This window comes from Barbus barbus (genome assembly GCF_936440315.1).
Source record: "Barbus barbus genome assembly, chromosome: 11".
Lineage (NCBI taxonomy): Eukaryota > Metazoa > Chordata > Actinopteri > Cypriniformes > Cyprinidae > Barbus > Barbus barbus.
The window spans coordinates 2,816,803-2,830,043 of NC_136739.1; the positions used below are offsets into that span (position 1 = coordinate 2,816,803).

Here is a 13,241-nt window from a genome sequence, read left to right on the forward strand (position 1 = left end):
GATCAATCAAAAAAAGGATTTGCAAAGCACAAAAGTTCAAGTTCTTTAAAGTATGTTCATTTATGCACTCAATACTTTGTCAGGGCTCCTTTAGCACAAACTCCAGCATCAGTGAGGAATGGCATGGAAGCGATCAGCCTGTGGCTCTGCTGAGGCACTATGGAGTCTTCAGCTCGTCTGTATTGTTGGATCGACTGTTTCTCATCTTTCTCTTGAAAATATCTCATAGATCCCATATGGGGTTCAGGTCAGGCATGTTGGCTGGCCAATCAAGCACAGTAATATCATGGTCAGCAAACCACTTGGAAGTGGTTTTGGCACTGTGGGCAGGTGCTACAGTCCTGCTGGAAAAGCAAATCAGCATCTCCATAAAGCTTGTCAGCAGATGGAAGCATAAAGTGCTCCAAAATCTCCTGATAGACGGCTGCATTGACTCTGGACTTGATAAAACGCAATGGACCGACACCAGCAGACGTCACGGCACCCCAAATCATCTCTGACTTCAGAAACTTCACACTGGACTTCAAGCAGCTTGGACAATGTGCCTCTCCAGTCTTCCTCCAGACTCCAGACCTTGATTTCCAAATGAAAAGCAAAATGTACTTTTATCTGAAAAGAGGACTTTGAACCACTGAGCAACAGTCCAGTTCTTTTTCTCCACAGTCCAGGTAAGATACTTCTGATGTTGTTTCTGTTTCAGAAGTGGCTTGGTAGCCCTTTTCCTGAAGACGTCTGAGCGTGGTGACTGTTGATGCACTGACTCCAGCTTCAATCCACTCCTTGAGAAGCTCTCCCAAGTGTTTGAATCAGCTTTGCTTGACAGTATTCTCAAGCTTGCGGTCATCCCTGTTGCTTGTGCACCTTTTCCTACCCAATTCCTTCCTTCCAGTCAACTTTGCATTTAATATGCTTTGATACAGCACTCTGTAAACAGCCACCCCTTTCAGTAATGACCCTCTGTGACTTACACTCTTTGTGGAGGGCGTCAATGATCGTCTTGTGGGCCATTGCCAAGTCAGCAGTGTTCCCCATTATTGTGGTTTCAAAGAACAAGAGATACCCAGAATTTATACTGTAGGGATGGTCATTAATTGAAACTCAAATTTAAATATTCTAATATATTGAGATACTGATTTTGACTTTCATGAGCTGTAAGATCTAATCATCAAAATTAAAACAAAAAAAAACTTTTGAAATGTCTTTACATGTTATGAATGTAAAATATATATGAAAGTTTCACTTTTTGAAATAAGTTACAAAAAAATGAAGTTTTTCACGATATTCAAATTTTTTGAGATGTACCTGTAGATAGATAGATGGATAGATGGATAGATGGATAGATAGATAGATAGATAGGACCACTACTGCTGGCTTAGAAAGATGGTCCCATTCAAACAATAAAAAAAAAACAGGAAAACAGTATAGAAAAATCTTTTTTGAGCAACCATCACTCTCATACTTGATACATTTGTGAATGTGAAATAAATTCACAATGAATTAAGCAACGAATTAAAAGAAACACAATATTTAAAATGCTGCTTAAATTCATCGCCCATAAAACACATTGTGATTATATGCTAAACATTTAGCATAGTAGGAGGATGCACCATTTGGCAATCACTCTCTGGCTTTTACTAGAAAAAGCCATCAGTATGAACTTCATTTCACCAAATGGAGCACATACCCTGATCATAATCAGGTTTGTGCATCAACAAATACCCAGTGCCTTTCATCAGGCCCAATTACCTCTTCACTAGGAGCCGAATACATTTCCCCTTTTAATATGATGTCTCCAAGAGCCACGTGTGCGGTTACGAGAGACTCATGCGGCGTACGATAAACCTCTCGGCTTACGGCACACACGCTAAAGTGCACTTTTTACCCCACGCATGCATATGGAAAGGACCATTCACCTTGCAGACTGCAGCATCATTAAAGTCAACACAGGGGTAAAAGCACAGACTCTCACGTAACCTCTTAAACAAAGAGACATCTCAACGATCGCTACGATGGAAGGCAGAAAGGCTAAGAGTAAATTTTGTCCATGAGTAAATGGATTCTGTTTAAGTGAAGATGAAAGCAAAGCATTGAGACGAGGACACAGTAAAAGACTAAGGGGTCTGGATTGACGTTCGTAACCTTGTCGGTCAGGAAGCGGCTTTATTTACTCGTAAAGAGGCCAAGACTGGAAACCAGGCCTCGTGGGCCAAGAGACTTCAGAGGGGCGGTGATACCAACATCAAAGGTTTATTGAGGAAGTAATGCAGGTAATAACAAGGAGGTCTGGATATGAGATTAAGTAGCGCAGAGGCCAGCGTCCCGGCTGGGTTTGACTTCCTCGGTTTGTGTAGGACGAGCCAGAGAGGGGAACGCTGTCAAAACAGCATTATCGCAAGTGCTAACTACTCGTCTTCACAGCTGGAGTTCTGGGAGAGATAAGGATTTGTCAGGACCCTTATTACGTAACCTTGTCCCATTGTTAGCAGGCTGTTTTGAAGTACACAAAGCCGCCTGCTTGAAGGGGCGCAAGGGTCTTTTGTTACAAGCTCCGCACTCCATTTTTAATCTGCCTCTGTGGTGCAAAAACACTACAAACCGAACAGAAAATGAGTCCTGATTCTTTCTCCTTTGTTCACGGAGTCATATCTAATATTCCTATTACTATTTCATCCTGCTGGAGCAGCAGACAGAGCTCTATATCCCCCACTGGGCGGCCGTGCTATTGGAGAGAGTTTAGGGCTGACAGTGTAAGGGGTGCGTGAGGTCCTCGGTGTGTGGCTTTTGAAGAGCGACAAAATGTTGTAAGAGTCTTTGAGCAACGGCTCACCTGGCAGGTAGAAATACGTCAGGTACTAGAGCGTCAAACCCACCTGCCGATTCTCCTTTCCCCTCTTCACATGGGCCAAACTACCGCCACATGTGTCTTCAGTGAGACATCACTGCACAGTAAGTCTTCATCTCTATCAGGCGACTTCCTTCTGTCCATCCATTCACATAGCATCATCTCTATCAAACTCTTCTACCTTCCGACTGTCTGAAGCATGTCTTTTATCTTTAGACTGACACGACTAGTGTTAGACTGATTTTCCATTGGCCGATGTGGATATCTAGAGAGCAGGGTAGCCAATAAAATGAAAATAGACAGTACTGTTTGAAAGCTTTGAAAGAAATGTATCGTTTTATTCAGCAAGGATGCATTAAATTGATCAAAATGGACAGTAAAGACATTAAGAATGTTACAAAAGATTAGTTTTTTCAAATAAACATGTTTCTTTTGAACTTTCTATTCATCAAACATTAAGCAGCACAACGGTTTTCATCGTTGGTAATAATAAGAAATGTTTCTTGAGCAGCAAATCAGCATATTAGAATGATTTCTGAAGGATCATGTGACACTGAAGACTAGAGTAACGATGTTGAAAATTCAGCTTTGCATCACAGGGATAAATTCAATTTTAAAATATATTACCAAAAAAAAACAAAACAAAAAAAAACGTATTTTAAATTACAATAATGTTTTACAATATTACTGTTTTTACTGTATGTTTGATCAAATAAATGCAGCCTTCGTGAGCTCAAGAGACTTTTCCCCCCTGAAAACTAAATGTAAAATGTATTTAAATAACAGCTTTTTAAAATTGTAATATTAATTCACAATTAATTTTAACTATTTTTTTTTTTAAATCAAATTAATGCAGCTTTGATGACACTAAGAATCTTATTTAAAAAACTACCAACCCAAACTTTTTAATGGTAATATATATTTATATTAATTTCCATGATTACACAATTTGATGAAAGCAACATTTAAAAATGGCAAAAAAAAAAATTCAGCTCGCATTAGCAGCCGCCAGTATTTGCTAATAAACATAGAATTGTCTGCTATGCTCAACAATTTCTTCTACCAACCTTACATTTTGTAGTGTTTCCTTGCATTTTGCATTGTTTCTGCACATATTGGTCTCTTATACCTCTCTTTGCAGCTTTGTTTCTAAGATTGACAATGACAGCTTTCTCTCCCTTCTGTCACCATCTTTTTCTACTCTCAGCCCTTTCCTTGCCTCTATCTACCTTTTTTTCTCTTTGTCTCATCATCCGTCACTCCTCTATCAGCATTTCTATCTCCTTGGCCCGTTTTTTACATTTCAATCACTCGCTCTTTCAGCTTTTGCTCTTAAAATGTATCTACAGTCATCTTTCACTGTCTGTGAGCTATTCTTCCCATACATTAATCTCCCTGACTACCATATCTCAGTCCAGACAGTCCAGTCACACACACAGACGTCAATCCATCAGTCTCTGAGTCAAGCAAACAGTTTAGAAATTCAAAGATGTCATCTGCAAAATCCAGCTATGGCTCACTAACCAAATGCAATCATTACTGTTACAATTTTGTGCGTTTGTAGATTTTACAATCAACTGAAGGGTTTTAATCTCCTGTGCACAAGCAGAACTAGTGGTTTGTGGGTAATGGGTCGCAGTCATGCTTCAGACCACTGCGTACTAACTAATCAGTGGCAACGATGCAGCATGCACGAGAGTCGTAATTGAACAGCGACAGGCCTAATTCACCAGAGAATTTACTAGAACAATGTGTGAACAAGTGTGAATTGGTCTTAATATGGTGAAAATAGACATTTATTCTCATCATTTACCACAACATGGGGGTGGTGATGGCGCAGTGGATAAGACACATGCCTTTGGTGTGAGAGACCCGGGTTCGAATCCACTGTGAGACACCAATGTGCCCCTGAGCAAGACACTTAACCCCTAGTTGCTCCAGAGGCGTGCGACCTCTGACATATATAGCAATTGTAAGTCGCTTTGGATAAAAGCGTCAGCTAAATTAATAAATGTAAATGTAAACATAAAAGGGAAATGTGATTGATACATCACTTATTAGCAAACATGGAGAGGAAAGCACTCACACTGAGTGAAATATGCCCAAAAAGTAATAAATAACATTTGGACTGATAGTGCAATTACATTTAGAAATTATATTTGCTAAAAAGTAGGGCAGGGCAATTTTTCAGATTTTATTATTGATTTTTTTGCCTTGATTTTATTTGTTATAAATTGAGGAATCACAATTTTGAACAGAAATATTAACACATGTTAGAATTAGACATTTTGACAATATGCCAATGATAACAATAAAGAAAAAAAAAAGATCCAACTTCATGTTGGCGCACGTAATTAACCACTCACGTGACACGCTATGTGAAGGACCATAAGTAGGATATATCGCTAGGTGCCATTCACACGGAATACGCTTTTGAGTTGACAAAGATGCGATGCAGGCAGTGGAACAGGAAAAAATGCAAGTAGACGGGAGGTTGAACTTCTTTTAGAAGAGACGTGAGCACAACAGTTAAATAAATCCAATGGAAAAGCAGCGCAATCAAATACAAACCTGAAAAGAACTACTACTGCATGTCTGATATTTCATGTTTGCATCATGGTGAAGAAAACAGTTATTTCAAATTAATAATAGCATTTTACAATATTTGTGTTTTTACTGTATTTTTTATCAAATAAATGCAGCCTTGCTGAACATGAAAAGCTTCTTTAAAACCAAAAACTTTTATTAAAATACATTAAACAATGCATTAGAATGTTATGTATTATGCATTAATTTAGCTGCATATTGCATGCAAGTCCAAAAACAAAAAGGTAATAGTTTGCTGGACGCCAACTATTGTGTCCTAAATTCCTCTCATGCTGCTGTGAATTTATCCAAATAAATACATGAAAGATGTTGACAATGGAGCCTGTAGCTCATTTCCTGCGAGGGGCCAAAGTTTGAGTGGCATTGCTATAGTAATAGTCAAGTGAGCGCGGTTCTCAGCGTTTGGTTATTTACAGAAAGCGCTGATTGGGGCAGATTTTGGATGACTGCACAGCAACGGGCACTACGCTGAGGGAGATACAGGAAGAGCCAACACACAGCTGCACAGTCGTAGTCCCTGACTTCACACAGCCCTGCATGCTCCAGCACTTCCTGTAGGAGCGCCCCGACCTCCTGCGCTACTTCCTGTCCAGCGCTGAATCAACAAGCAGGGATGAGAGCAGGAAGTCAGACTACAAGGTGGGCAGAACGGTGTATGCAGAGAAGCCAGCGCTCCGGCGGCTGGGTGTGTGGGTCGCCAGGTTCATCAGGAAAGATATCAAACGGACAAAAACAAAGGGAGGGAAAGTGTGACAGTTGAAGACGTCTGAACATCCTAACAGACAAAAGGTAGCGTACTTACACGTCCCACAGGGGTTGAGACAATAGCAGGAAGCTCAGTACTTCCCGTCCTCAAGGCTTGAGGAACTACAGAGTGACTATGACCTTCCACGGCTAAGACAGCAAACAGAGGCCCGTTGGGCATTGGGGAGAGACATGACAGTGCAGAGGCATTCCACTGGGACACATGATATCACTGCAGATGACCCAAATAACATGCCATTACATTTCCTGTTGGTCTGAAGCACAGGAAGTGCCCTGCTGAAGAAACCCTGCCATATACAGACCTTACAGTCTTCTGTGCAGTCATTGTTTTAAAGCTATGTGGGGTGGTTTGATTTGGTGATTAGTTATATGAGATGGTAACTGAAGGGCAACAGGTATGACCCTGTAAAGATGATGCATTGTGCTCTTGAATGAACACTTAAAGGGACAGTTCACCCAAAAACAAAAAATCTGTCATCGTTTACTCGCTCTCATGTTGTTCCAAATTCACAAGACTTTTGTTCATCAAGATTTTTTAATTTTCACACATCATTTTTGTCCATCCATTGAAAGAAAACACAACCACAAATTTCAAGCTTCAAAAATATAAACACATCCAAAAAGTAAACCATATGAAACGCTTTAATCCAAGTCTTATGTTGAGACATGACCGTTTTATATGGTGAACAGAATTAATTTAGGCTTTTATTTGAATTCAACATTGATCAACACACATACATATATATTCATCAAATATGGTAAATACTGAAGTGCAACTAAACTTGCTTGACACAATCTTGCTTGATCTGAAGATTAACTAAAACCTTAGGTTTGGAATGAAATGAGGGTGAGCATAAGATGACAGAATTTTTTTATTTTCTTTTTAATTACACATTTTTCCAGCAGGACTGTCCCTGTAGAAAATGTCAAAATAAAAGTGTTTGCTAAATACTACTAATGTTGGGAAAGCTTGAGAGGAACACAAGCCATGTAAATGATCCCAAGAAAAATGATGTGAAAAAAGGTGAACACAGGAATTGGATGGTCTATAAACAGAAATTTAGAAGCTAAAACTCTTGCTAGTTTGCCCTACAACACCTATTTTAAACCACAGCGTCATGTGAGTTTGAAGTCTAATTTAAACCTCTAAAAACTGTAATACTGTAAAATATTATAAAACTGTAAAATACTCTTCAGTGTCACATGATTCTTAAGAAAACATTCTAATATGCTGATTTGCTGCTCAAGATACATTCTTATAAGCAATGTTGAAAACTTTTTTCAGGATTCTTGATGAACCAAAATTTCAAAAGAAGCGTATTATTTGAAACAGAAATCTTTTTAAACACTGTAAAATGTCTTTACTGTCACTTTTGATCACTTGAATACAGCCTTCTTTTATGAAAGAATTTCATAAAAATAGAAAAATTATCTTATTCCAAATTTTATGTGAAAAAGAGTTTTGTCTGTTCACCCGCTGCAAAATCAGAATTCAGTAGGAAACACTGCATGATCTTTCACAAGCAACCCAACCCGAATAGGGGGTATGTTTTGTATACATTTACACAATCATGCAGACAATTGATGCACTGGGAAGGAAGAAAAGACCAAGAGAAGAAGAGACTTTAAGAAAGGTTTATTAGCAGCAGATAGGAGGAGGTAAATGTATAAGACATGGTGTCTGCCATGGGACTGATGACTGAATTAGATGCATTGTAGTTAGACAGAGAAGACTCTTACCAGCTCACGTGGAAGGAACATGTCTTCCTGTCTGGCCACAACCAGACACACACTGTCTCCCTGCTTCGTACTGCGTAACATGGCCACAAGTTCCTCCTGAGAACGGCCAGTGATGTCCACACCGTTCACCTGAACACACACATGCACTCAGTTTCAATGGATTTCATATGCACCTTCACACTAATGTGAAATGAAAATGATTTGACTATTCTAGAAATACTCCATCTTACTCCAGAAAGAGACTCACTTCTACGATCCTGTCACCTGACTGCAGATGGCCATCTTTGACAGCAGCTCCTCTGGGTAGGATGTTTTTGACGAGGATGGGACCAGGCCCGTGCACAGAAGAATCTCTGGTAACAACAGTGAAGCCCAGACCTTCGGGACCTATGTGGAGATTGAGAAAGATCGGGATTAAAGTCATTAATGGACAACCTAAACCTAATTTGTCAGCAATACTGCAGTAATTCATGTGTGAAGCCTATTCTCTTCCCAGTCAGCACGCTGTAAAAATATCAGCAATTTGTCTGTAAAAGAGGCCGTCATTTAGAAAGTTGTATTTGAAGTGTCCTATGGGTGTATAAACACCTCATAACACGTAATATCTTTAAAAAAAATACAGTTCAATAAATAAAATATCGGATGTCCAATGTTTGAGGTCAGTAAGATTGTTTTTTGAAAGTTTTATTCAGCAAGGATTGATTCAATTGATCAAAGGTGGCAGTAAAACAACTGTACTGTTACAAATAGATCCTGAAAAAATTGCATCAGTTTCCACAAAAATATTAAACATTGAAAAGACTAAGACATGTTTCTTAAGCAGCAAATCGGTATGTTAGAATGATTTCTGAATGTTCATGTGACTTCATGGAAATTGCAATAATATTTCACAATATTACTCTTTTATCGGTTTTAATGAAATAAATGCATCCTTGGTGTGAACTAGACTTCTTTCAAAAACATTAAAAAATATTACCAGCCTCAAACTCTTGAATGCTGCAGTAGGTGTATTAAATCTTAGCAAATAAGATGCATTAAAGATGTAGAATTAAATGAACATATATTTGACAGTACTTACTTAAAACACACTAAAATATTTTAATATTAGTAGTCTGCATACACATCAAATAGATACTTTAGTGACATATTTGCACCATCAGGTTTCCGTTTTCCTTATGTTAATATTCCAAAAGGATCAATCATTCAGTTTTTAAAACAAAGTGCTGCAAAACATAATTTATCTCGACAAAGATCTCAAATCTGTAATGCCTCAAACTTCGAAAAAATGATGGGAAACAACAGAAGAGAGATATTAGACTGTCTCTATAAAACTCCTCATATGCTCTATACTGTACATAGGGGTGGGCCTGTCTGAGTCCTGTCAGGGACAGTCGGGCTGATAAAGGCCATCCCTGTGCAAGACTGAGATTAGAGCCGCATGGCTTCAGAAACTGAAGTTTAATTTCACATATGAGCACATTTCAAAGAGTCAGAGCGAAAGGGACAGACAAAAATAGACACAGAGTGCATGAATATGAAAGACAGAATCAGAGACCGTTTGTTAAAGTAAACAGAGAAAGCGAGAGGAAGAGATAATGCTAAAAATCAAAATGTTCTTACACAATTTAAAGTCAACACAAGCCTGGCCCACAACAGAGACATCATTAGCCATATCAGGATGACCTCCGGAAGCTGACATTTACACTTTTAAGATGAAGTCCAAGTGTTCCAAAAAAAACAAAAAAACCCTAATAAGCATAAAAATAAGCATTTGACTAGAAATCATTCTCGTTTTTTCTTTCAGCCCAGATAAAAGGAGGATATTAAAGGAGGAGACTGCTGTCTAGCACAGGTGGTGGTCCATTTAAACCACACTGCCGCCTTGACCTGTGCATATATTGCTTCTTACGGCAGTCTTGATGCTGTCCCGGTGACTGATAGACTGGTAGATTAGAGAACAGCCCCCTGTGTGACACGAGGGGTGGATATTTCCAGTCCTGTCCCTGAGCTCAGGGATAAAATGATGGACAGCGCATGGGGGAGAAGAAACTAAAGACTAGACCGCCTGAGGGCCAGTGGTTGTTCTTTAACACACCCTGCATCAGACTACAGAGGACAATACAAATTGAAGCCAGTCTGTGGAAAAAACGAGCACAGCTGAAGCATTCAGACGGCATTTTATGCTCGTCATTTAGCTCAATCGTTTTACGGTCAGCACTTTTTTGCTCCAGCTATGAATTTATATCATCATTAATGGCAGAATCAATAAGAACTTAATAGACTTTACAGCCTGAAATTATAGCTTCATTCATTCGGTTAGGCTGCCAAAACCACCGACTACAAAGTTGACCAATGTTAAGAGTGAGAGAGAGAATCATTTTAAAAAGAAGTACATTCATTTAAAAGATCTTGCAGGAGTTTCTTTGCTCTTTTAAAATGAGAGTTTTAATGCACTATGCAATAGAGCCCGACCGATTTATCGGTTTGCCGATTTTTTCAGCTAATATGAGCAGATTTATCTGCCTCGGCGTATATGCCACAGATATGGTGAGACTCAATATTATAAAGTAAATAAACAATGTCCCCATCTTTTACTCTCACAATAAGCTTATCATACTCGTTTGCTACATTAGTAGGGCCCTAGGATTTCCATGATGCAGAAAATGCGGACGGAATACAGTCATAAAAACTGATTTAACTGTATAACGCGGAATTTCACGGAATTTGTCTTGTGTTTATGTTTAAGTGTTCATGTATATATATTCTGTTTATGTATATACTTTAATCTATATACAGTACCAGTCAAAAGTTTGGACACACTTCCCATTTTGGACTTGTACAGTTTTCTATAGTATAGTATTTAGCCGATTTATCGATATCAGACTTTGTTTTTTATTTACTTCCTAATAATGGTCAGCCCTCAAAAACCCATATCGGTCGGGCTCTACTATGCAAGCATACTTAAATGTTTTGGGTTCCAAGGACACCCAAGGGGTTAAAAAAATCTAAATCTGATTTTAGATCAATTAAAATAACAAAACTCTTTTTTAACTTTTGTTGTTGTTTTTATTTATTCCTTGTGTTGTCATGTTAAGAACTTTTTTTTTTACATTTGTTGATTGTCACCGTTATTGAGGTTTGTGTCAGGTCTTGAGGTCTATGTACAACCTTCTAAAACTATATCCCAGATATCTTTGCTTTGTAAGGTGATCGCGCCTAAAGAAACAAAGATAGCATAGTTCATGTCACATATTATTTGTCCTACAAAATGTATATGACTACAAAAATGATAGACCAATTTATTGTTCTTAATTTATTGTATTTTTTTGCATTTAGTAAACAAACTAATTCAAATTGACAAATCAAAGTATTGTTACTTAGGACAATCAAGACAATACTTGAGAGATCCTAAAAATCTGAATACATCAAGTTGTGTTGAAATTTTCCCCACAATTCCTTTTTTATAGTGTATATATATCCTAGTTTTTACCTTTCTTAAGATCGATTGTGAGCCTCTTTCCACTCTTTTTGTTGTGGTTTTGTAGAGGTGATGGTCCCAGGCTGTTTTTTAGAAGGGGACTGTCAGCACTTTTGCTTCTGGGAGTGGGTGACAGACTGAGGGGTAAAGGGGAGCCCAGAGAGTGACCCTCTAGACTGCTGCTGGACTCCTGAAACTCAGCTTGCCATCCTGAGGAGGACTCCACAGGCCTCACGATGGGCTTCACCTTCAGCGGTGGAGGGTCTTTGGTCCGTGTGGATGTGTCAGGGTTTTCTGAGTTGAAGAGGTGGCCGATTACACTCTTCTCAAAGTGTTCTTTATTAAAAACTGGAACAACTTCTAAACGAACGATAGATGAACGCATGGCTTGTCGGAATATTTCCTGTGCTCTGGTAAAAGACAGAGGGAGGAAGAGATAAGGAACGCAGGAAATAGAAAAGGCAATTAAGAGACAATACATTTTTTATAATTATTGGCAAGTTGTTTGATGAAACAAATGAACCTGGAAACTAAAAAAGATGGAAATAGTAATATATTGAATAGTCTTGGTTTAGATAAAACGCGCCCTGACATTTATTCTGACAGCATAATTGGGGTTATGACTAATGAGTCCTACGCATTACAAATGACAAAGCAATCCACCTCCTTCATTTTTGCTTGACTGATTTAATTTAAAAAACGTCCATCCATCCTGAGCATAATAAGATTAATGTGACCTTCTACTGGATAGAAGTAATTCTCCTTAGCGGAGATATGTATATATAATATATGCAAAATGTACATGACGATCATGTGACAACTGGGTAATGTTCCAACAGGTATGGCAAGGTCTTCAGACCGAACTTGTATTAACCACAATCTAAAGCAAGCCTATGAGGAGCACTGGTATATTCCTTGAACTTTTCTATTTCCTAATTATATATTCCTATGAACTTTAGCGTCTGACAATGTCTGCTCCTATAGCAGCCATCTAATGAAGAGTGTATGTAGAATATATCTTGTTAATTTGGGTTCTCTTTATACTCTGATTGTAACTGATGCAAATCTAATATTTTACGTAAAAAAAAAGTGCCAAAACCTGATGGTTTGTCAGATCCTGATCGCTTTGGGTCAGGTAGCCGGTCTCTAATCAGCTTGACAGCGTGCAGTAATGCAGTGTAAGAGGAGATGATCTGCTACACACACCAAACACAGCACAGTAAATGACCATGACTGCTGGATGGACTCTGTCGCTGTGGGCTGAGTGTTTTTCTGCTTTTGAGACCAGTCCAGAGTTGATAGCCATAAATAGAGTACAACAATGGACACCATGCCTGTTTTTACAAGCATGACATGAAAAGATAGGGCTAAAACTAAGTATCAAGACAGGAAGGAAAGGATATCAGGAGGTAGAGACAGAGAGGGGAGACTAGAAAGTGAAAAATAAAGAGACTCACTGTGAAAAGGATTTGTCCATTAATTCAGTATCATTAATTTTAACGATACACTCGTCGTCCTGAAAGATGCTTTCCCTTTTGGAGCGACTGTTCTCTTCCACGCCTCGAATGTGCAGACCTAAAGCCCTGAGAGAGAGCAAACCATAAATTACCAACAAAATAGAGCAAGCACCAGCCAGCAACTAGCCATGACAGGCTGTGCTATTGTATTATAATAGAACAACAGCACATGAAAAACACCATAATTACACAGTAATTACATAATAATTACAAAAAGCTACTTATTCAAGTAATAACATCAAACCGTCCACACCACTGTAATGTAGAGAACTTGTGAAATGAGGAAAAGTCT

General features: G+C 38.6%; 1 protein-coding gene across 1 annotated transcript in view; it reads right to left on the bottom strand.

Annotated features, from left to right (window-relative positions):
- LOC306877001 (partitioning defective 3 homolog B-like) overlaps positions 1 to 13,241 on the bottom strand; it is a 298,887-nt gene that overhangs the window by 180,312 nt on the left and 105,334 nt on the right. Inside the window, exons 8-11 of the mRNA XM_079428505.1 lie at positions 12,890 to 13,015; positions 11,445 to 11,842; positions 8,202 to 8,341; positions 7,955 to 8,083 (exon numbers count right to left, since the gene is read on the bottom strand). Coding sequence (XP_079284631.1) covers positions 7,955 to 8,083; positions 8,202 to 8,341; positions 11,445 to 11,842; positions 12,890 to 13,015 — 793 coding nt within the window. The remainder of the gene's footprint in view (positions 1 to 7,954; positions 8,084 to 8,201; positions 8,342 to 11,444; positions 11,843 to 12,889; positions 13,016 to 13,241) is intronic.